The sequence below is a fragment of the Lacerta agilis genome, chromosome 12 (assembly GCF_009819535.1).
Source record: "Lacerta agilis isolate rLacAgi1 chromosome 12, rLacAgi1.pri, whole genome shotgun sequence".
Classification (NCBI taxonomy): Eukaryota; Metazoa; Chordata; class Lepidosauria; order Squamata; family Lacertidae; genus Lacerta; species Lacerta agilis.
The window spans coordinates 52439044-52463573 of NC_046323.1; the positions used below are offsets into that span (position 1 = coordinate 52439044).

General features: G+C 50.9%; 1 protein-coding gene across 1 annotated transcript in view; it reads right to left on the bottom strand.

Annotated features, from left to right (window-relative positions):
- Nucleotides 1-202: 202 nt before the first annotated feature.
- CCDC12 (coiled-coil domain containing 12) overlaps nt 203-24530 on the bottom strand; it is a 40939-nt gene continuing 16611 nt past the window's right edge. The window contains exons 2-7 of the mRNA XM_033166003.1: nt 12829-12902; nt 8458-8537; nt 6083-6144; nt 3657-3691; nt 1753-1829; nt 203-971 (exon numbers count right to left, since the gene is read on the bottom strand). Coding sequence (XP_033021894.1) covers nt 892-971; nt 1753-1829; nt 3657-3691; nt 6083-6144; nt 8458-8537; nt 12829-12902 — 408 coding nt within the window. The 3' untranslated portion in view covers nt 203-891. The remainder of the gene's footprint in view (nt 972-1752; nt 1830-3656; nt 3692-6082; nt 6145-8457; nt 8538-12828; nt 12903-24530) is intronic.

Sequence of the window (24530 nt, forward strand, 5' to 3'; positions counted from 1 at the left end):
GAAGGAGGGGGGGTCCTGTGTCAGCCAACAGCACGAGGGTCTCGTCTTTCTTTCGGCCAGTTGAGGCGTGGCGTGGCTGGTCGGGGACTGCCTTCGAGAGACGTCAAGATTATTGGCAAATGTGCCGGGTGTTTCCTATGCAATCTTTGCAAAGGGCCTTCCGCTGCATTTCTGAGTGTCTCTTGCAGCGGCACACTTGAAGCATCCTTTTAAACCCAGGTACACATGGAAAATCTGCGCTAGATCTAACTACAGGCCCCGCAGCAGCTGCCAGAGGCGAGCCTGTTGGCAGAATCCAGGGTCCTTGCCCTGAGAACAACTCCCTTTGATATGTGGATAAGCCACATTCAAGTGGCTTCTTGCCCAACGTGACTTTCTAAGGGCACTTCAAGGGAAGTCTGCCAAGCATACTGGATTTGGCCTGCAAGAGACCGAGGACTCTCTAAACACCTGCGTGCTTTTGTATTATGAAAATCAACGAGGGAGAATTCCCTATTTCATTTAAAATGCAGCATTTCATGTTACAATGTTTTTTGGGGATGGGTGAGGTTTTCCCTGGGTCCGCTTCAGATATGCCTGTCCTTTGTTGTACTGCAGGTAGCCACAGGGACACAGTTCTGTAGGCAACTGCGACCCACTTTCTGCAGGCTCATACTTTTGTCCATCCTCCGGGTTCTCCCCTGCATGAGAAAAAGTCCTCTGCCCCCACTCGATTGCTTGCCAGCAACACCCCCAAGCAAAAGCCCGCCTAGAGGAGATGTAAACACCAGGCTTGCCCTTGGATTTTGTGGATTTGTGTCAAACATGTTTGGTCCCCTGGTTCCACAGCCCTACACCCAGCACAGAGTCAGAGAAGCTTCGCGCAAAGGGGGGCCTGTCCGACAGGCAGCCTCAGTCCGAATCGCTTCCCTCCTGCTTTGCTGAGTCAACCGCTGACGCCAGATCTTCCTCCTGGCCTCTTAGCCTCTCTCCTGCGAGGGAAACAGAGACACCACTCAGCGAGAGCCTGCAGTAAATCGCACCAAGCAGATGACGTTAAGTCTTTCTTAGAAATACAGGATCTGCACAGGAGCGCCAGGCCTAATGAGCACAGCAGCCTTTCTCAGGAGGTCTTGACGCTATGGGGCTGTTGTTGAAACTAAAGGTCCCCACCTTCCCACAGCTGCCTAAGTCTCCTCCTCTCCAGGGTGTTCCCCCCCCAAAAAAAGCAATCTCAGACTATGCCGGTGTGCCTGCCTTTGCTCCTCCCGCTTCATGCCTCTCCTGGTCCGGGGGGGGGGGATGGAGCTTGTTGCAGCAGCAGGAGGAGGCAGCAGCATTCTGGTTTCTTTGCCAACCTGACTCATCTCTGCCTCTTGGCCTGCCAAGAATCCACATTAGGAATGCAAACTGAGCTAAGTTTCCCTGGGGAAGGGCCGCAACTCAGAGGGAGAGCATCTGTCTTGTAAGGAGGAGGTCCCAGGTTCAACCCCTGCTGGCATCTCCAGGTAGGGCTGGAAGAAACTCTTGCCTGAAATCCTGGAGAGCAGCTGCCAGCCGGTGTAGACAAAACTGGGCTAGATGGAGCAGCGGTCAGGCTCGGTATAAGGCGGCTTCCTATGGAATGGGGCAGGGACACCAGGATACCAAAGTGAGGCAAAGAGGGCTGAGCGAGAGCCAAAACTAGATGGCGGTGGGACCTGCGGGATGCTCAGCACTGCAATGGATGCCTCCAGCACTGCTCCACACATTTCCCCGCAGACGCTCACTCACTTATTAGCTCGGCTATCGCCCTCTGTGTTCGCTTCTCCAGCTTCTCCAGTTTCTTAGCCACGTCTCGCTTCAAGTCCCTGGGGAGGGAGGGGAGGAAATGGAAACAAAATGAGCCCAGGCCCAAGGAGGGGACAGGTAAGCAAAGGCCGTGAAGGGCACCTATCCGGCCTCAGGATTAAAAGTTCCTTTGGCAACGCGGCAGCAGTACCTGGGAGGAAATCAGGAAAGAGGATTAGGGCTCCTCCTGAGCTAGGCTGGGCGGCTGTGCAGAAAGGAAAATCCCTTCAGTAGAAAGGAGAAGGAAATGGTTGGGCTGAATTTGTCAGTCCCTTGAGGAAACACCTTGATTTATGGCACACTTGATTAACAAAAGTGCCCAGGGCAGAGAACTGCATTATAAAATCCCGGTGCAAAATAAATGAACACCCAGAGCTATTATGTACAGAAACATTTGGAAGTCTAGTGTGCAGATCAAGGGAAGTAATAGTACCACTCTGTTCTGCCTTGGTCAAACCACACCTGGAATACTGGGTCCACTTCTGGGTACCACAATTTAAGAAGGATGTTGACAAGCTGGAATGTGTGCAGGGGAGGGCGACCAAGATGACCAGGGGTCTGGAAACCAAGCCTTATGAGGAGCTGGATATGTTTAGGTAAAGGTAAAGGGACCCCTGACCGTTAGGTCCAGTCGTGAACAACTCTGGGGTTGCAGCGCTCATCTCGCTTTACTGGCCAAGGGAGCCGGCATACAGCTTCCGAGTCATGTGACCAGCATGACTAAGCCGCTTCTGGCGAACCAGAGCAGCGCACGGAAACGCCGTTTACGTTCCCGCCGGAGTGGCACCTATTTACAGTGGTACCTCGGGTTACAGACGCTTCAGGTTACAGATGCTTCAGGCAGGTTACAGACTCTGCCAACCCAGAAATAGTACCTCGGGTTAAAAACTTTGCTTCAGGATGAGAACAGAAATCAGGCAGCAGTGGCGCAGTGGCAGCGGGAGGCCCCATTAGCTAAAGTGGTACCTCAGGTTAAGAACAGTTTCAGATTAAGAATGGGCCTCTGGAACAAATTAAGTATGTAACCAGAGGTACCACTGTATCTACTTGCACTTTGACGTGCTTTCAAACTGCTAAGTTGGCAGGAGCAGGGACCGAGCGACGGGAGCTCACCCCATCGCAGGAATCTGAACCGCCAACCTTCTGATCGACAAGCCCTAGGCTCTGTGGTTTAACCCACAGTGCCACCCGCCACCGTGGATATGTTTAGCCACCTTCAAATATCTGAGGGGCCGTCATGGAAGATGGAACGAGCTCTGGAGGCGAGGACCCGGACGCATGGATTCAAATGACGAATGTGATTCCAACTGAACACCAGGAAGAACTCTCTGACAATAAGAGCCACTCAGCAGTGGAAGGGAATCCCTCGGAAGGTCCTTCATTGGAGGTTTCTAAACAGAGGTTTGATAGCTATCTGTCAGAGATTCTTTAATTGTGCTTCCTGCATTGCAGGGGGTTGAGCTAGATGACCCTTGGGGTCCCCGTCCAGCTCTACAACCTCATGCTTCTATTAAAATGGTACAAACCCCCAAAGCACTGTGTGAACAAGTACTTTCTCTGTCCGTTCTGAAATTTCCAGTGGCACTTGGGTTAGGTTTCTAACCCAATCCCCGTTTAATCATGTTGTAGAGGGGAGTATTATTCGTTTGTTTTTGTTCTTATTTTTATTATGTGTGTTTTTATATTGCATTTTTATGTTGTGAACCGCCCTGAGATCTACAGATGAAGGGCAGTATGCTAATATTAATACAACTAATAATATAAAAGCTAAGCAACCTTGCGGGCATTTCATCCCCAAATAATTTGTGCAGTCACCCTGCAAACCCCATTCAGAGCTTTATACTCACCAGTCAGGTTTCCTGGGCGCAAGATTTGCCAAGTCCTGGGAAGGTGGAGAGGGGAGGAACACAAAAGAATCCCTCGTTAAGAGCCACTACTAATCAGCTTTGTAACAAAACAGGCGGGGTTTTTAAAAACAGTTTCGTTTGACCAGAAGCTTTCTTACTGGGTATTATAGGTACGGACATTAAAAAGCAAGGTGTTAAGCTTTTCCAATATGCAGTGACTGCGGCAAGAATTTTGTTAGCACAAAGGTGGAAACAGGAAGAAATACTGACAGTTCCGGCGGCGACGCCTTTCCGGCGGCGACGCCATTGCGGGTGGTCGTGGGCTGCTTCGGCTGCGAAGCACCCAGTCCATCCCGGGGGTTAGGAGCCCTGCTACCGCAAAGCGGGGCTCCGGTTGGGGTGCGGGAAGAGCGTCCCGCACCCTGGGCTCCCCGGCTGTGCCCGTTGTGGCTCCGAACCCTTCCCCCGCTCCCCCTGTAAAGGGGGAGTGGGGGTGAAGGGACGACGGAGCCGGGCTATAGGGGACATGCCCCAACCGGGATGTAAATGCGGCGACAAAGCCTGTGATGAGCGTCTAAGTTCTACCTGTCTTTAACGAGCTGATAAGAACCCAGTGGCTGTGAGTATTTGATGGACTCTTTGTATTCTTGGAACGATCTGGGGGAAAGAAGAAAGGCAGCCCGCCTCCCTCCCTTCGGGAGATGAAAGAAATTAACCGTTTAAGTGACTGCTGCTACAACAATCGATAGAAAGTATCTGGAATTTGAAAACTGAGACTGCTGAGATCTCCCTTCGGGGGTTAACTGGGGAAAAAATATCTCCATTTGAAGTTTTGGTCTTTATACTCCGGCTTCGGAGAAATGGCGACGACTTGGACTGTCGTGGGAAAAAATTGAAACAAAGGAAGGAAGAGACAGGAACTGAAATCTGACACTCACTCTCCCTTCTAAAATGCTGGACTTTGTGTGTGCACTGGTATTGAACTCTGGTTTAAAGGATGAGGAAATGCTCACTGTCTTGAAGCTGGAACTGCTTAATCGGAAACTGCAAGTTTTGAGTGGAATTATAAATAAAAAGGACTCACTTTCCACAGAAGAGGCTTTTCAAAAGTTTTATACAATGGAATCAAACCTTGGCAAAGAGCTGGGAGGGGTGCTTGAAGGATGGTTCGAAATGGCTGGGCAACTCCGGGAAAAGGAACCGATTTCTGGGGGTGGCAGCCCTGGAACGGGAAAATTTATAATATCCAGACTCCGAGGTGGCAGCTCGGGGGCAAGGGACATGGAATTAAGATTTCTACAAGAAGAAGAAGTATGGTACAAAGGTACGGAGGAGCCCAGAAAGGAAGTGATGAACACCCTGAAGCTCGATGCTAGGTTTGTTGTGAATGCCTGGATCTGTGGACACTCAGAAGAAGATAATTGGAGATCCGGTTCTGGTGAAAGACAGAAAAAGACAATGGACAGAGGGGGAGTGGGTTGAAGTATTAAATGTATAATCCAAATGGTCTGTCATGGTATCCGAAATCGGAGTGTGAAGTCTGTTAATTATAAGTTTATTTTAAATAAGTAAGGAGATATTGAATCTTAAGTCAAAAGCAGCATGATAAAGGATAGAAGAAATAAGTTTAGTTATGAGAATATATGGTTGAGATTTAGGTTATAATAAAAAGATCAAGATAATTGTGTTATTTTTAAGTAAAGTTAAATTTTTTTTATATAGAGAAAAGTTGTTAAGGAAATAGTATATTGATTTAAAACCGAAGGTGAAAAGGCGGGGGAAGTCAAACGTCAAGATTCAGAAGTAGAAATTTTTTTTTTTGTAAGATATACAAATAAGAAGAAGAATCCTGACATTATGTGTATTTGTATTTGTTTTTGTATTTGTAGGTGTGGGGTTGGGTTTGTGTTATATTACGAAAATGCTAATAAATTCTGTTTTAAAAAAAAAAAAGAAATACTGACAAAGGAAGAATGGACAGTGAAATTAATGGAATATGCAGAACTGGACAAAATGACGGGAAGAATCCGAGAACAGCAGGACCAGAAATTCATCGAAGACTGGTTTAAATTTACGAACTATTTGAGAGACAATGATTCTCAATTGAATACGTTTATAGGACTTCAAGAAGCTTTGTAGATAAATGTAGAAATATTATTGTAATTATGAATTTTATAGTGATTAATATGTATATGATATTTTAAGCAATGATAGATTTAAGACGTATAGATTTAAGATAGAAATCTGAAAGCCATTTGGAAGGTCTGAGGGAAGTCACAGCTATGATAGCCAAAATGGATGAATGTATGTGAATTTATTTTTATTTTTTGTAGTTATAGTTTAAAATAATAAAAATCATTTATAAAAAAAATAAAAATAAAAACAGTTTCGTTTGAAGCGGGAGGCACCAAACGTCCCAGACGTACCACTTCTTCGATGATGGGCTCGGGCTTCGCAGCCTCCAGCTGCTCTTTCACCTTGTCTTCCACTAGGGGGCAGAAGGAGACAGAAGGATGTTGCAGCGATTTTAGCACAGGTGGGAAGGAGGGTGGGGGGGGGGGTTGCAGGGACAGGTAAAGTCCACTGAAGGTCACAGAGGGAGAGAAGCTCTCTGGGAATCCCTGGTGGAAGCATGCAATGAACAACATGCATGCTGGAGAGCACAAGGACAAGGCCACAAGCCTTGGCCAACCCAGTGCCCTCCAGACGTTTTGGACATCAGCAGGGCCAATGGGAGTTGTAGTCCAAAACGCCTGGAGAGGGCACCAGGTTGGCCAACGCTGGCCTAGTCATTAAGAACCTCAACTGAAATCCCTCCCCTATCAGATGAACCGAGGGCACAAACTTAAGCTGCCACGGCAAGACTCAAGTAGCTCAGTCAGCAGAGCGCAAGACTCTTAATCTCAGGGTCGTAGGTTCGAACCCCACAATGGGGGGTCAGGTTAGATGACCCCTCGTGGCCCCTTCCAACTCTAAGTCTCTTTCTAAGATTTCTGCCAGAGGACCCTAGTTCTCCAGCAGTACTACAATTGACTTCTGTTTCAGTGTATCTGAAGAAGTGTGCATGCACACGAAAGCTCATACCAGGAACAAACTCAGGTGGTCTCTAAGGTGCTACTAGAAAGAATTTACAATTGCCAAAATGCCTTGGGGAAAGACACAAAAAGCCAGTTTGCGGGTGAGACACAGGTGCACCCTTAATTCCTGTGTTCAGAAAAGGAAGGACAAATCCTCAAATAGTCCTTCCTTTTCCTTTTCACTCCTGCAAGCTTATCTGTTCTGGTTCATACAGTCTTCTTCCTCCCCAAGGTCAGGTTAGAAGCAACTCTGCAGACGCAGTCCTTGTTTTGGACAGGGTTAGCCAAATTCCTGAATAACAAGTCTAATCAATGGCAAAGAATGTAAACAGAGCCTTCTGGATGTATGCCATTGGCAAGTGATATTCAGAAGCTTTGGTGGAGGCACAGCATCACCATCGATAGCCCTCTCCTCCTCCGTGAATTTGCCCAACGCTCTTTTAAAGCCATCTAGGTTGGTGGTCTATGGGGTGCGGGTGGCGCTGTGGGTTAAACCACAGAGCCTAGGGCTTGCTGATCAGAAGGTTGACTGTTCGAATCCCCATGACGGGGTGAGCTCCCGTTGCTTGGTCCCAGCTCCTGCCAACCTAGCAGTTCGAAAGCACGTCAAAGTGCAAGTAGATAAATAGGTACCGCACCGGCAGGAAGGTAAACGGCGTTTCCGTGCGCTGCTCTGGTTCGCCAGAAGCGGCTTAGTCATGCTGACCACATGACCCGGAAGCTGTACGCCGGCTCCCTCGGCCAGTAACGCGAGATGAGCGCCGCAACCCCAGAGTCGGACACAACTGGACCTAATGGTCAGGGGTCCCTTTACCTAGGTTGGTGGTCATAACCGACTCCTGCAAGAGCTAATTTCATAGCTTAGCTAAATTCTGTCTGAAGGAGGACTGCCTTGGATCTGTCCTGAGAACCACCTAGGAGTTTCTTTGCTATCTGCCACGAGAACCAAACAGGAGTGTCCTTCGCTGCCTGCAAACAACTGGTATTTGAGAGGCAAGCAGCAATTCTTCCTACGTGTGTTCTCTTTTATTTTTACTTATTGTGTTTATGTCTCGCCTTTTTCCTCCAAGGAGCTCAACGCGGTGTGCAGGGTTTGCCCCCTTCTCATCTTATCCTCGCAGTGACCCTGCGAGGTCAGCTATGAGACTGGGGCTGGCCCAAGGTCAGTGGGGATTTGAACTCTGGTCTCCCGGGTCCTAGCCCAACAAGCGGTACCTGCTACAGGTGAAACTCGAAAAATCAGAATATTGTGGGAAAGTCCATTTATGTAAGCAATTGTTTTCACTAGCTACTGGAGTTTAATATATAAGATAGACTCATGACATGCAAAGCAAGATATGTCAAGCCTTTGTTTGCTATAATTGTGATGATTATGGCGCACAGCTGATGAAAACCCCAAAGTTGAAATTGTTAATTTGGTGTTCTTATCAGCTGTGCGCCATAATCATCACAATTATAACAAATAAAGGCTTGACATATCTTGCTTTGCATGTCATGAGTCGTATCTCATACATTAGTTTCACCTTTTAAGTTGAATTACTGAAAGAAATGAACCTTTCCACGATATTCTAATTTTTCGAGTTTCACCTGTACAGTACACTGACTCTCAGAAGAACGAGTGTGTCTGCCCCTCTTTGTGGGCTTCCCAGAAGGCACCTGGTTGGCCGCTGTTGCAAGAAAGATGCCGTGGCCCGTTTCAGAAGAGGTTCTGGATGCCAACTCACCTGAGGCGGGCTTCGCTTTGGGCACCATCCGCCCCTTGAGCTCTTCGTCTTCCGGAGCATAATTCCGCAACTTTAGCTCCCTGGAAAGGGGAAAGAAGGAAAGAGGGAACCATCAGTCTGATGTCGCACACGGCTTACCCATCAGCCTCCGGCAAAGGCCACTCGCTTGGTGTCCAGCAAAGAGCAGCTCGCTCTGCCTGGCAGGGGTAGTTTTGAGGGTGAGAGAATGCCAATGGGCTCCTAGGAAGGAGAGGCTGTGCCTGGTGCTTGACCAAGGAGCAGCAGGCCGAAAGCATGGATTGTTTGGGGCCCAAGCAGGTATTTTCATGGGGTGTCCTGGACTGGCTGGCTGCAGAGGAGTGGAGGGAAACACCAGCTGGGGAATCCCCAAGGGAAGAAAGCTCAGAAGCAGAGGGTTGGTGGTGGGGAGAAGATGGGCAGAGGGAGAAGAGGGAGCATGATGGTATGCAGCAACGACAGGGAATAAGACTGACAGACAAGGACAGGAAGAAACATCGTGGACAGAACAAATGTCACACACAGGGAAAACAATGGTATGAGATTTTCACTTGCAGTCTTATAATTTACCGTATTTTTTGCTCCATAAGACGCATTTTTTTCCTCCTAAAAAGTATGGGGAAATATCTGTGCGTCTTATGGAGCCAATGGTGGTCCCTGGAGCTGAACTGCCGAGGGGCCAAAACCAGATCCTGCTTTTTATTTTACAAAAAGGGGGTGTTGAAAGGACCAGCTCAGCAGCTGATCAGCAAGAGATCAGGAGAGAGATAAGAGTCCCCAGCTCCCTTTCACCTGCCCCCTTGCCCAGGCCTCCTTTGTTGAATGTGCTGCAGAGTGAGGTTGTTTGTTTCCCCGGTGACATGTGACTGGCTGATTAGATTATCTGTCTGGAAACAGTAGAAACAGCTCCCTTTCCTTAAGATTTTTTCAGAAATGTGAGTTGAACCCCATAAAAACAGGGCTTTTCCTCTTTGCTTTTCCCCCTTTGCAAAAAAGCTGCAAAACTTTTAGCTGATCCTCAAAAAAACAGGGCTTTTCCCTTTGCAAAAAAAAGCTGCAAAACTTTTAGCTGATCCTCAAAACAACAACAACAATAACAACAACAACGCTTTTAGAGGAGGAAAACCAGAAAAATATTTATTTTTTCTTGTTTCCTCCTCTAAAAACAAGGTGCGCCCTGTGGAGCAAAAAATACGGTACAGTGGTGCCCCGCTAGACGAAAATAATTCGTTCTGCGAAAATTTTCGTCTAGCGGGTTTTTCGTCTTGCGGAGCGGCAATGACAGCCGCGCTCTGCAAAACGAAAAAAAAAAAAAAGACGAAAATTTTTCGTCTTGCGAGGCAGCCCCATAGACTTTTTCGTCTTGCAGGGCAGCCTTCCGCTAGACGAATGCCTTCGTCTAGCAAGTTTTTCGTCTTGCGAGGCATTCGTCTAGCGGGGCACCACTGTACAATCTTTATTACAGTCCATAGAGCCATCAATTCGTTACAAAGCAATACCCAATTAGGACAGCCTGCCTTCAGGTTACACAAGCATTTTGTTCAGACTTAAAATAGGGATCACTGGTTCTTGCAACCACCGATAGAAACTTTGCCACTGCTAATGTTCTGGCATTTGTCCGGTCTTCCAATAGGAACCTGACAGTCATCCTCTGGTTTTCCTGGGAGCGGAACTAGCAAGGGTAAAATCAGTTCAGCCCCGGCTTGCTCGAATTACTTAATGAGGGAGCAGACTGGGAAGAGGAGGTGTCGGAAGCCGAAGGGGCAACAGGGTTAAGTGGGCGGAAAGATGCTGGGGCAAAGAACAGTCCTGATGCAGAGGTTGGAGAGGAGCGGGGCCAGGAGACAGAGATGAGGCTGGATGCGGCAACCCTGAATTTGGAGGGCTGGGAGAGGTCTTGCCACTGAGCTCAGCTCTGTCTGCAGCAGGAGCTCAGAGCCTTAAGAACAGGCAGTTTTCCGCCTCTGAGTTGGGAGGAGGTGGTGGCATAGAGAAGCAGAGAGGGAGGGAGCCCTGAAACCTGGGAGATTTTGTACCGATGGGACACAGAAACCAGCAAAGGGGGGGGGGGGACTCGAAAGCCAGACTGCGTTGCTGCGGCACAGGCCCACATCCAACTAACAAGCCCCTTCAGAACTACGCCGGACAGCAGGAAGAGTGGGCTGCTTGTGCGTTTGGCAGGCGTGTGGGGCAAAAATAAAAATTGGCTGGGGACTTGGGAGAGCATCTTTCTCTTCATTGCTCTCCTTAGTACAGTTGCTCAGGTTCTGCTCTTTTGTCCCGCCTCTTTCGATGCATGTTTCCTTAGAAGCGAGTCCCACAGAGTTCGACAGGATTTACCCCCTGTGGCCAAAACCTTCTCTCCAAGCAGGAACGAACGATAACCGGTGGGTAATTTTCAGGGTATGTGCAGTGAGCCAAACCTCTGGGCCTTTTTGGGCTGGCGTTTTTATTTATGGATTTATAAACTGCTTTCCAATAAACGTTGTCAAAGCAGTACACTGCACACACACAAAAACAAACAGACAGAGAGAGAGAAAATGTAATGGAAACAGGTATATGCTTAGCAATTTAAGGCACACTGATGATGGAAGAGAGTTCTACCAATCACGGTTAGCTAAGAAAATTAAACAGAGCCTCCATCTTCAGAGGCAGTCTATATCTGAAAACCAGATTCTTAGCAGGAAGTAACTGAGTAGGGCTGAGGGAGAGGGAGAAAGAAAGAGAAAGAGAGAGAGAGAAGGAGGGAGACGCTCACAGTTTATTTAAAGGGAGGAAATAGGAGGGGGAGAGACAGAGAAAGCAGAATTAATGGGCCTGAACACCCCAGAGAAATATGCTACAATGATTTTTAACTCTCCTATGCAATTGGGGCTATAACTAATCCCAGAGGCATATTGAAATATCCAAAGCATTCCACCTAGCCTGTGCAACTCATTTCCCCCACCAAAGCAGTTGGTGGTTCTGTGGTTCTTTTTAAATTCTTGAAGAGGAGAGGAAGACATTGGGGTCCGTTAACATTCCAACTGAAGCAAACAACCGGTTTTATTTCGCATATCCAAGACAGTGGAGGCAAGTTTTAAATCATGGAGATTTCTCTTCTTCTTTTTTTAAATGGCTGTTCCGCTGGGGCGTGCGCATGCATGTGCTGTGCTCCAGGTGTGAGGTTTCTACCCCCTCTACCACACCACCGTGGACCTTATGCTCCTTGTGGATAACCTACGTGCGGCGTCTCAGCAAAGGATCATCTCTGGATCTAAATGCAGAGTTAGAAACAGGTTGTGCCGCTGGGCCTTCCTTCCGTTTAATTCCACAGCATCAGAACAATGCCGGGCAGCCAGAAACCAGCCGCCGCACGACACCCCATGCCCACCAGGGAACCGATGGAGGCTTGTTATATTTCTCTCTAGCCTGTCCAAACGGACAGGTCCAAATCCCTTTAATTAACCACTAGATGCAAGGCTCTCGCAGACCTGCCACATGCAATTAGCAGTGCTGCCTCTTCCCGGCAAGAGACCTCCCAGGAGATTCCTTTGGGTGTGCAGCCCGCAGTGTGAGGAGGAGGAGGAGGAGGGTGTGTAAGGGAGAAGCAAGCTCCCGACTCTGCACTCAGGATCCATCCCTTGCCCCCGTCTCTGAACACAGGAGATGGGAGCTGGTACCCATCTCCAGGGCTTAGCATCTTATTCCATTTCGTTTGGACATTTGTAAACCCCACTTGCATCCACAGTATCGCAAGGAGATATACAGGCAAACATCCCCTCTGGGAAGCTACGGAAATCTCCATCCCCGGATGTTGTTGTTGTCGTTTTAAAGAGAGACGAGGGAAGGGTGGAAAATGAAGAGAGATGAGTCAGTCGCCTCGTCAGGATGTTTTCGTTCACAGGTCAGCTCAGACAACCCGAGTGTTTCTTCTCCGCTCGACATTTCAATAACCCTGTCTTGCGTTGTGGAGCGGAGACGGCACCAGCCTGCCTCTCTTGAGGTGCCGGCCGTACAGTCTGCTCCAGCCGTTAGCCTTAATCAGCAGAAACGGGAAATGCAATATCAAAGCCGTTCATTATTCACCACCCTTGGGATCGCGTAACAGGCCACCTCGCGGCTTGCTTACCTCGTACGCTGTTTTAACAGGAAAAGCAAGTTTCCCTGTTATAAACATGCCGGTCTTTCCTTTCCGAGGGGGCCGTGTGTGTGTGTGTGTGTGTGTGGAGCACACAGTCCAAAGCTCAACTCCCGATTTGCAAGCAGGGAGCAAACGCTGACCTCTACGCTAGACCACAGAGCCACGATACGGCTCAAATCCCAAACAGAGAGAGAGAAAGAGGGGGGGGGGGGAAATAAGCAGCCACTTACTTATGCTTTCCCATATCTTTCTCTTCACCGTCACCTCGGAAATGCTTGAGCTCCGGCGCCCCGTCATCTTTATTCTGAGGAGAGAAGCAGAGAAAGAGAGAGGGGGGGAAATTAGGGGGCAGGAGAGCACCCATCAAGCCTGACGTTTCCCCAGTGCGAGACTTCGATGCAAAAACAAAACAAAACCCAGGCCTGGTGCCAGAACTGCATGTAAAGATACAGCAGGCCCAGGGTTCTTCCGTGTCTGGGCTTAATTTCATTTCGCTCCAGGCTGCTCCCCCCTACAATTTCCCACTGTGGCTTGCGCACACAAGAGAAATGGAAGGTGCGCAAACACACACAACGCCAGCAAGGAAGGGAATGAATTGGATGTCTGGCGGGTGCTGGGGCGTGCAGAGCAAGTTGTGCATTTGGGGACTGCTGCGGCCCAAGCTGGATGAGCAAAGCAAGTGGAAAGCTGGCGCTGGGGGAGGGAGAGTTTGACAGGGGGTGGTAGAGAACACCCACACCCACACCCACACACTACAGAGTCAAAGGAAAGCTGAAACTTGTTTCCTGGAACGTGACGAATGCCAGAATAAACTGTGGCTCCTTCTGTACTCTGGTGCAGCTGCACCAAACACATAAGAGCGAAGAGCAAGGGGATGCATGGCTAGATTGCATGCAGAGCTTTGCTGGGTTTGCCCCTTGCTTAGTGTCAGTACAGCTGCATGGGAATGTAGAATGAGATGGGGGTTTCAACAAGAAGAAGCAGAAGAAGAAGAAGCCTCCCACATAGCTGTAAAACAGGCACCCCCAAACTTGCCCCTCCAGATGTTTTTCAGACAACAATGAGCAGAAAGTACAGATGGCAATAGTTTTGTTATCAGTGGTGAACCTTTTTTTCTAAAAAAAAAAAAAAAAAAAAAACCAGAGTTGTGGATAACAGACACCCCAGCACTGGTAAATCCTGCAAGTAGCAGCAGAGCTCCAATGCTTTTCTTTGGCCAAAGCCAGCTGGAGCTGATGGAAATTGTTAACACCTGGAGGCCACCAGGCAGACACAAGACATTGATACCTCTGTCAGAAAAAACATGAAAATAGGATCAAGGGGTGGGAAAGCAGGGAAGCCAGTGCAAGGATCCAAGCCCTGCTGGGACACCCCTCCAAATCTATTATTATTATTATTATTATTATTATTATTATTAATTATTAAATTTTTATTTATACCCCACCCTTCCCAATTTAAAAACGGGGCTCAGGGCAGCTAACAGCAAATATAAAACACTGATTAAAAGCCACTTAAAAAACAGCTTAAAAACAGCATAAAATACAGCCTAAATGTAGCATCCATGTCATTAAAATTCAAAAAAATCAGGGTCATTTTTGGGGGGGTGGGGTGGGGACCCAGTTCAGTAAACATCAAGTGATCGCCAGGGCTAACCGGCCAAGTTGGTCCTGCTAGGGCCAGCAAGGAGACCAGGGAAGAGTTTAAATGTGGGGTCCCGGAAGGGTTTCTTCATAGAAAAAGGGAAGGGAAAAGGGAATGGAGGATCAGGCTAAATTGAAGGCCAAGTGGAATAGCTCTGTGTTATAGGCCCTGCGGAAGGAGATCAAGTCCTGCAGGGCCCTAGTCTCGTGGGACAGAGCGTGGGAAAAGGCCCTGGTGGAGGAGGCGGGTGGCCCTTGCTGCGATCCAGCTATTGGGTAGCCAAAAGGATGACCCACACAGGGCACCAACCTGGCAAGGCAATGGAAGGCACGAAAATTGGAATTATCCTGGCACAGTCTGTTACCCCCAAGCAGGAAAATGCCATCTCGCTAGACCAGAGCATGGAGCAAAATACATCGTCCCACGTGTCAGTTTTGTGGGCCGCGCTTGAAACTCTGAGCATTCATCGGCACAGCAGATCTGGCTCTCAATTCAGAGATGTTTCTGCACCAACTTCTGGTGTTTTTCCTCCCCCGATCCTTCCTTGCCCTTTCCAACGACGCTATTACGTTTCGCCAGCCATCTGGGACCTTCTATCAGGAGGGGGAAATGGTAAGCCTGTTGCGTTCCGTGAGCAAAAGACAGATGGCGGGAGGGTCCCATTTGGCTGCAGTTACACCAAGCAGGTGGCAGATGGCGACACAAGAGCCAACCAGGAGCTTGGGGGCGGAGCCGCACGCGCTCCCTCGTTCCTTCCAAGTCGCCGGCTCCTTCGCTCTGTGATTTGAGTCAGGCATCCGACAGATTGGACCCCAAAACCCAGGAGATAGCAAACAGCAAAAGCTGTTTTCTAAAGATCACACACACACACACACACACATATAACAGGGAAGAGAGACAAGGAGCACACCATGCGTAATACAGGGGATAAACTTTGCAGCCCTTGATAGTTCCAGTTACAGGTAGCTTAGCCGTGTTGGTCTGCCATAGTCGAAACAAAATAGAAAATTCTTTCCAGTAGCACCTTAGAGACCAACTGAGTTTGTTCTTGGTATGAGCTTTCGTGTGCATGCACACTTCTTCAGATACACTGAAAGAGAAGTCACCAGATCCTTAAATATAGTGAGGGAGTGGGGAGGGGTATTACTCAGAAGGGTGATGGGAATGGGTGATCAGCTGATAGATGTGGAAAACCTGTTGAGGACTCTTAAGGGCTGCAGGGAAAGGCAAGGGGTGAGATGGCTAAAGATAGCTTTGTTATGTATAATGAGATAAGAATCCAATGTCTTTGTTCAGACCAGGTTTCTCCATGGTTTTAAGTTTGTTGATTAATTGCAATTCAGCCACTTCTCTTTCCAGTCTCTTTCTGAAATTTCTTTGTATTAAGACAGCTACTTTGAGATCTTGTATAGAATGTCCTGGGGGATTGAAGTGTTCTCCTACTGGTTTCTCTGTCTTGTGGTGCTACTGGAAAGAATTTTCTATTTTGTTTGCAGCCCTTGGTAATTGAGGAACACTGCCTCAACTGCTCACAAAACCAAGAGTACATAAAGAGAGTCTGCCGGATCGGGCCAATTGCCCATCTAGTCCAGCATCCTGATCTCACAGTGGCCAAGTGTGGGGAACCCACAAGCAGGATTCGAACACAAGAGCCCACTTTCTTCCCCTCCCCCGGGTGGTTTCCAGCAACTGGGATTAAGAAGCATTGCTATGCAGGCAGAGCATAGACATCATGACTTGTCTCCATCGACAGCTCTCTCCTCCTCCATGAATTTTCTCCGACGCTCTTTTAAAGCCATCTAAGCTGGTGGCCATCACTGCCTCCTGTGGGGAGGAGTTCCATAGGCTAACCACGTGCTAAGTAAAGAAGCATATTCTTTTATCAGTCCCGAAACTTCCAACATTTAGCTTCACTGCGTGTTCTACTGTTATGAGAGAAGGAGAAAAATGTTCCTCTGCCCATGTTCTCCATGCCAGGCATCGTTCCATAAACTTCTAACAAGTCACTTCTTCCTCACCTCTTCTCAGAATGGAAAAAAAACAACAACACCCCAAACGTTGTCACCTTTCTTCCTAGAGTCGCCACTCCCTCCCCTAAATCATCCTCCGGAGCTTTCTGCAGCCCATCAGTTCTAAGGTCCTGCAATGGCTATCATTTCCAATGGCCTGTCGGAGATGACTGTCACTTCATGAAGATGTACCTGTTTAGGGAAGCTTTTCTTAAAAGCAGCCCTGTTTAGGGAAGCTTTTAACGTTTAATAGATTATTGTATTTTAACATTCTGTTGGAAGCCGCCCAGAGTGGCAGGGTATAAATAATAAATTATTATTATTATTATTATTAAATTATTATTATTTTATTATTATTATTATTATTATTATTATTATTATTATTATTATTATTATTATTATTATTACCGCTTAAGCAATAAGGATGGGGGGGTTCCACCTGCACAGCTGGTTTAACACACTCTCTCCAAATCGGAGCCTCGGCATGAAGAAAGAGACAGAAGTGGCTGGGGAGACCCAGCCAGATGGGCGGGGTACAAATAATAAATTATTATTATTATTATTATTATTATTATTATTATTATTATTATTATTATTATAGAAGACCGGAGTAATGCAGCAAGAAGTCAAGGGAGGCTCTTGCTGGTGTAGTCTAGGCTGCAACCAGCCTGTGCTGGCCCCAAGGGTTTGTCCATGAAGCGAGGTCCAAATCCAGTCCTGGGTCTAGGGGTCCAAAGGAGGTCAATCCGGCAGGGAGCGAGGCAGGGAGCAGATCAAGGTCCAAGGCAGGTTCAGGCACAAGGTTGCAGGTTGAGCACACGCTTGCAACTAAGTTGCTCACGCAACTTGGGCTGGGTCTGGCTGGCTTTTATCTGGCCCTATGCTTAGGGCGGTCCCGATCCTCCGGAGACTCGCCTCTCCTCCGGGCCTGGAGGCGAGCACTCCTCCTGCAGACACTTAACTCCCTTCGCCTCTCTGCCCTGAGCCTCTGTAGCTCAGGAGAGGATGGTGGGTTACTGGACCCAGGGGATGCCTCAGCTTCCTCTGAAGAGGCTGGGAGTGGAGCACCTGCAGGCAATGGGTCCTCCCTCCCATCAGGAGCCAGAGCAGACTCTGCTGATGCCTGCACCTGGGGATCCAGCACAGGTGGGGATCCTTCAGGCTCAAGCCCTGGCCCCGGCTCAGCTGGTTCTGGAGGCGGGGAATCCCGTGCAGGCTGGGATCCCTCAGGTTCAGCATCAGAGTCTGACTCCCAGGCCATCACACCATCCCCCCTCCCAGGCCCCCCCCCTCAACCGAGGGGCCGGACCAGGCTTGCTGGGGTAAGCTGCATGGAAATCACGGAGGCAGGCAGGTGCGTGGACGTTTTCCGCTGGTTCCCATGAACGATCCTCAGGCCCATACCCCTTCCAGTCGATGAGGTATTGGAGCTTCCCCCTGCGGTATCGTGAGTCGAGAATGCGCTCCACCTCGTACTCAGGCTCCCCCTCAACCAAAACTGGCTGCGGTCGTGGATTGTCTGGGTGGAACTCGTCGGGCGGGGCGACTGGACTAAGTAGGGACCGGTGGAACACTGGGTGAACCTTGAGCGATGGAGGTAACTGGAGGCGAAACGCCACCGGCGACACCTGCGCAGTGATGGTGAATGGGCCGGCAAACCGTGCATCCAGCTTTCGTGAGGGCCGAGAAGGATGCAGGTGACGGGTAGAGAGCCACACCCGATCGCCAACATGGAGTTCTGGCCCCTCCTGACGATGTCGGTCAGCCTGGGCCTTGTATGCGTCCTTGGCCTGGCGCAGTTGCTCCATCAATAATTGTTGCTGGGACTGAAGCTCCTGAAGCCAGTCTGTCACTGCGGGGACCGCGGAAGCTGGCAGCACGTCCGGGAACAAACGAGGATGGTAGCCGTAGGAGGCCTGGAACGGGGTCTGCTGGGTGGAGGCGTTCACTGCATTGTTGTAGGCGAACTCCGCCAATGGCAAGTGATCGACCCAGTCATCCTGCTGGAAACTGCAGTAACACCGGAGGTACTGCTCCAGCACCGCATTTGCCCGTTCCGTCTGGCCATCGGTCTGCGGGTGGTGGGCCGAAGATAGACAGACCTCCGTCCCAAGGGTCTGGTGCAGGGCTCGCCAGAAGTGGGATGTGAACTGGACGCCGCGGTCAGAAACCACACGCTCGGGCAGGCCATGCAGGCGGAAGATGTGCTGCAAGTACAGTTGAGCCGTTTCCTTAGCTGTGGGTATGGACGGGCAGGGGGCACAGTGCACCATCTTAGTGAAATGGTCCGTGAAAACCAGGAGGCAGGTACAGTGACGAGATGGGGGCAAGTCCACCACAAAGTCCAGCGAGACCGTGTGCCAGGGACGCGGTGGGACTGGTAATGGCTGGAGCAGACCGGGGGGTCGCCCGGTAGGACCCTTGGCCCTCCGGCAGACATCGCAACCAGCAACATAGCGTGCCACATCAGCCTTCAGGCGGGGCCACCAGAACTCCCGGCTTACCAGATGGGTGGTCCGGTACCGCCCAAAGTGCCCTGCTGCTGGGGCATCGTGGGACATCTGGAGAACCTCAGCCCGCAATGGTCCTGGTGGGATGTATAGACGACCCTGGTGCAGCAGTAGGCCCTGGTGCAGGGCCAGCCCCGGATATTGAGGGCATGACCCGTCAGACAGTTCCCGGAGCCGTTCCTGTGCCCAAGCGTCGACCCGTTGCTGTTCTCGCACCCGAGCCTGCAGCGGCTTGGCCTCCTGAGTGGCCAGGAATGCGGCTGGTGGTAAGATAGTCGTCGGTACTGCCTGCTGTACAGTGTCTGCGACGTCCTCAGGTTTCCGGGACAGGGCATCCGCTTTCCGGTTTTGGGAGCTAGGGATGTAGCGGATCCGGAACTGGAACCGGGAGAAAAACAGCGCCCACCGGATCTGCCTTTGGTTCAACTTGCGGGTGGTCTGGAGGTACTCCAGATTCCGGTGGTCCGTTCTCACTTCCACCGGGTGTCGTGCCCCCTCAAGATGATGGCGCCAGACCTCAAAGGCCACCTTGATGGCCAGTAGTTCCCGCTCCCACACGGTATAGTTACGCTCCGCCGGAAGGAGCTGCCAGGAGTAGTAAGCGCAGGGTAACAGTGGCGCATCGGGTCCGTGTTGCTGAGACAGGATGGCACCGAGAGCCGTACTGGAGGCATCAGTCTCCACCACGAAGGGACGAGAGGGATCAGGATGCTGTAAAATCGGCGCCCTCTGGAAACAGGCTTTCAACCCCTGAAATGCCACTTCAGCCTCCTCATCCCAGGAGAAGGGCGTCTTGGGGCGCAGCAGTCGGGTTAATGGGGTGGTGCGATGAGCATAATCTGCAATGAAGGTCCGGTAATAGTTGGCGAACCCTAGGAACCGCTGTAAGTCCTTGCGGTTCCGGGGCGCTGCCCACTCTCGAACCGCAGCCACCTTCCCAGGGTCCATCTGCACCCCGTCAGGGGAGAGTCGGTGTCCAAGGAAGTCTACTGACCGCTGGTGGAACTCGCACTTGCTGAGCTTGGCGTACAGTCGGTGCTCCCGCAAGCGCTGCAACACGGACCGAACATGACTCTCGTGACGGGCTGGGTCACGGGAATAAACCAGAATATCATCTAGGTACACCACCACGTATTTGTCTAGCAAGTCCTGGAACACGTGGTTGATGTACCGTTGAAACACGGCGGGCGCGTTGCATAATCCGAACGGCATAACCAGGTATTCAAACTGCCCATACCGGGTCCCGAATGCAGTCTTCCACTCGTCCCCGGCACGGATCCGAATCAGGTTGTAGGCCCCTCGGAGGTCCAGTTTGGTGAACATCTGCGCCCCCTGCACCCGCTCCAGCAATTCTGCAATAAGGGGCAAGGGGTACCGGTCTGGGATGGTGATCTTATTCAGGGCCCGGTAGTCATGGCAGAGGCGAAGCTCCCCACACTTCTTCTTAACGAAGAGTACAGGAGCGGCAGTGGGTGAGGTAGAGGGCCTAATGAACCCGCGTTCCAGGTTCTTGCGAAGGAAGTCCTGCAAGGCTTCACGCTCTGGCTCCGAAAGAGAATATAAGCGGCTCACAGGCAGGGGCGCCCCAGGCTGTAGGTCTATGCCGCAGTCGAAGGACCGATGAGGCGGCAGCTTGTCTGCTCCCTGTTCCTCGAACACGTCTAAATAGTCCTGGTACACAGCAGGGAGCGTTGACAAAGCCTGACCCATGGGGGCAGCTGCTACTAACTCGGACTGAGCATGGGAACCCGGGTCTGGGAAGCGTACCGTCCGATTGACCCAGTCGATCTGAACATTGTGCGACTCCAGCCAGTCCATCCCAAGCACCAGGGGAAACCGGGGCATGGTGGCAATGTCCAGGGTTCGCACCTCCCGGTGCTGCTGGTAGCACAGGACCAAGGGCTGGGTCTCCCGAGTAACAGCGCCCGAGCGTAGGAGCCGTCCGTCAATTGCCTCCACCTGTACTGGTTCCGGCTTGTTCTGAAGCGGCACCTGATGCTGAGTGGCGAAGGCAGAGTCCATATAGGAGCGGGTTGCCCCCGAATCCACCAGAGCGTGGGTGAGAATCCAGGGCCCACCGGGGGGGTATAGACGCACCGGTATCATGAGGTGTTGCAATTCCACTGGTGAGGGCCCATCATGCGATGCTTGGGACCCCAGGTAGCCTGGGTCATCGGCTACTGGGGTTGGCCGTTTTCCCTGCGGCTGGCGTTTCTCAGGGCAGGTTTGGGCATAGTGTCCACTCCCACCGCAGTAGAGACACAGGTTCCCCTCCCGACGCCGAGTCTTTTCCGAGGGGGAGAGGTGAGGCCGCGCTGCCCCGAGCTGCATCGGCTCCTCCAATGACTCAGCTCTGGCCACGGAACTGCAGGGAAGCACCGGCGCCGGGAGGCCGGAGTGCCGGCGGCCCCGGGCCTGGCGACGGTCCTCCAACCGATCGTCTATCTGCAGACTCCGTTGGATGAGGGCATCCAGTGTGGCAGGGCGATCCAACGTGGCCAGCTGATCCAGTATCTCGTCTGAAAGTCCCTCGAGATACTGGTCCCGCAGGGCAGAGTCGTTCCAGGTCAAGTCCTGCGCCAGCAGCCGAAATTCCGTGGCATAGGTGGCCACTGTGGACTTGCCCTGTTTCAACCGCCGAATTGCCCGATTGGCTTGACTCCCCTTCTGAGGGTTGGCGAACGTGGTTTCCAGATGATTGCAAAACCCCGTATAGTCTGTCAGCAAGGGGGAGTCTTGCCGGAGCAGCGGCAACGCCCACTTGGCCGCCTGGTCCTTCAGCAAGCTGATCAGGAAGTGCACCTTAGTGCGATCGTCAGGGAAATCCCGAGCTCGCCCCTGAATATACAGCTTGGCCTGGGCGAGAAACATGGGAAAGCTGGCTGGGGACCCATCAAATTTCTCTGGCAGGGCCACTGGGTACTTGCCAGGAGCTGGGGCGGCGGCCCCAGGAGCCAGTAAGGCATCCAAACACTGCTGAAGCGCCGTAACCACATTGCTTAGCTGCTGCACGGTGTGGGTCAAGGCCTGGTTCTCCTGGGCCAATGCCACCAGCGCAGCCGCCTGGTCAGCCATGGCTACTAGTTCCTCCCGAACGCACCCCAGCGAAGGGGGAGTGCGGGTGTGGCGTGAGCAAACTGTGCTGGCCCCAAGGGTTTGTCCATGAAGCGAGGTCCAAATCCAGTCCTGGGTCTAGGGGTCCAAAGGAGGTCAATCCGGCAGGGAGCGAGGCAGGGAGCAGATCAAGGTCCAAGGCAGGTTCAGGCACAAGGTTGCAGGTTGAGCACACGCTTGCAACTAAGTTGCTCACGCAACTTGGGCTGGGTCTGGCTGGCTTTTATCTGGCCCTATGCTTAGGGCGGTCCCGATCCTCCGGAGACTCGCCTCTCCTCCGGGCCTGGAGGCGAGCACTCCTCCTGCAGACACTTAACTCCCTTCGCCTCTCTGCCCTGAGCCTCTGTAGCTCAGGAGAGGATGGTGGGTTACTGGACCCAGGGGATGCCTCAGCTTCCTCTGAAGAGGCTGGGAGTGGAGCACCTGCAGGCAATGGGTCCTCCCTCCCATCAGGAGCCAGAGCAGACTCTGCTGATGCCTGCACCTGGGGATCCAGCACAGGTGGGGATCCTTCAGGCTCAAGCCCTGGCCCCGGCTCAGCTGGTTCTGGAGGCGGGGAATCCCGTGCAGGCTGGGATCCCTCAGGTTCAGCATCAGAGTCTGACTCCCAGGCCATCACACCGCCCCTCTTTCCGGTGGCCACCCCATGCCCCAACCCATCTGCCTCCACCGGAATCCTCTGCAATGTACAAGGGACTCTCAGGCGACAGGGTGGTGGTGGGGAATTTCAGGCACCCAGAAATCTGCGATTATGGATCCGAGATCTTTCCTACCCAAACTCTGCATAGAAGAGGCAGGCTTGCCAATTGGTTAGGAGTGTGTGAAAACCGGTCTGGGATTTGCGTTTTGCCCCTGCCTTAGCCCCGAGTGCGAGGGCATGCAGGACTGAAAGATCCTTCGGAAATTCCCGTCTACAAGGAGAAAATGTGCTTATCTCCTTAGCTGCTTTCAAAGAGCCAGCCTGCCCGAGAGCCTGCCGTAGTTCCTGGTGTTCGCTCCTTATTGAAGTCATAATCCTGGCTCAGTCGCAGCAGGTTGCTATGGAAATAATGGCAACCGCAGCCTGAATATTACGACTTTGCACAGCAGAACAAACAGGTGATGGGGGTTGCAGCGGCGGCAGCTGGAAGGGAGAGCAGCCTCCTGCTTCTTTTAGTCTGGGGTGTGTGGGGGGGGGGCTTTTTCAAACTGAGGGACACATTCCCTTATGGGCAACCACTCAGGGGCCACATGCCAGCAGCAGGCAGGGTCAGAGCCAAAAGTGGGTGGAGGAACCAAGGTAACATTTACCCTCCATACAGTGTTCGAAATTTCCCAGGGGCACTTTGCATGTAGCTATCAACCACTGGCTCTGGACTGTTTTCAGACGCTAATGCCCCATCCTGTAAAATTCTATCAGTTACGGTATATTCTATCTGCACAGTCAGAATGAATTTCAGGAACCAAAATGCTTTTTCTCTGTGCAGCCTGAGCAGGAGAAGGGAACAAAGTTATAGCTAATTCGTTGTCGCTTGTCTTCACTTACCCCACCCCACTTCCTTGCTCACAGTTGCGAAGAATACCCCTACGTTATGAATGGTCTGCGTCACCATTAAGAAAAAGAGGCAGGAATAGGCCAATATATATGTGGACTGTTCCTGAATCAAGTGACTTTTCATCTTTTAAGTTCTCTAAACCTTGCTCAAGGCTGTCCTCTGAACCAGCCAGATGTTTAACTGAGAACCAATCACAGTCAGTCCATCCTCTGAAAAATAAGACTGTAGGAGCTGTCTTTCCCCAAAACGGCAACCAGACATTCCATTTTGGCAACTGTAAACTTGGTTTAAGGATACAGGTAGGTAGCCATGTTGGTCTGCCATAGTCAATACAAAATAAAAAATTCCTTCCAGTAGCACCTTAGAGACCAACTAAGTTTGGTTTAAGGAGCCATTCGACACCTAGCTTATATACAATGGTACCTTGGTTGTCGAACGGCTTAGTTTGTCGAACAAATCGGCTCCCAAACTCTGCAAACTGGTTTGAGTGTTCCGGTTTGGAAACTTTTTTGGAGGCTGAACGTCCGACACGGCTTCCAATTAAGTGCAGGAAGCTCCTGCAGGCAATTGGAAGCTGCGCCTTGCTTTTCGAACCGTTCTGGAAGTTGAACGGACTCCTGGAATGGATTAAGTTCAACAACCAAGGTACCACTGTATCTGAGTTTTTAACACTGCCTTTCTCCAGCAGGCTAGTTTCTCCACACAACCCCCTCTCTATTCACCGCCCAGGCAAGGAAGGGGCGTTATCAGCGCTCAAGGACACATTCCAGCCAGGCAAAAACGTTCCAGGAAGATGCACAACAACAGGGCTGATGATGGAGGTGCAGCCGATGAGAGACCTCAGGCTACAGAGAGAGATCAAGTCTAAGGTTTTAGACCTGTGAGACCTTATGTGGCTCAGGACCCCAGGACCACCTCTCTGCATATCAACCAAACCAGACCCTTGGGTGGGGGGAGTTCATCTCAATTCATGCTGGGGTTTGGAAACACTTAATAAGTTGCAATAGGTTCCTACTGCTCCAGAGTGTCTCTGAAATGCAATGTGAAAATGAGATATCAACACACACACACACACAGAGAGAGAGAGAGAGAAATGGAGGGAGAGAGTGTCTTCTACATGTGC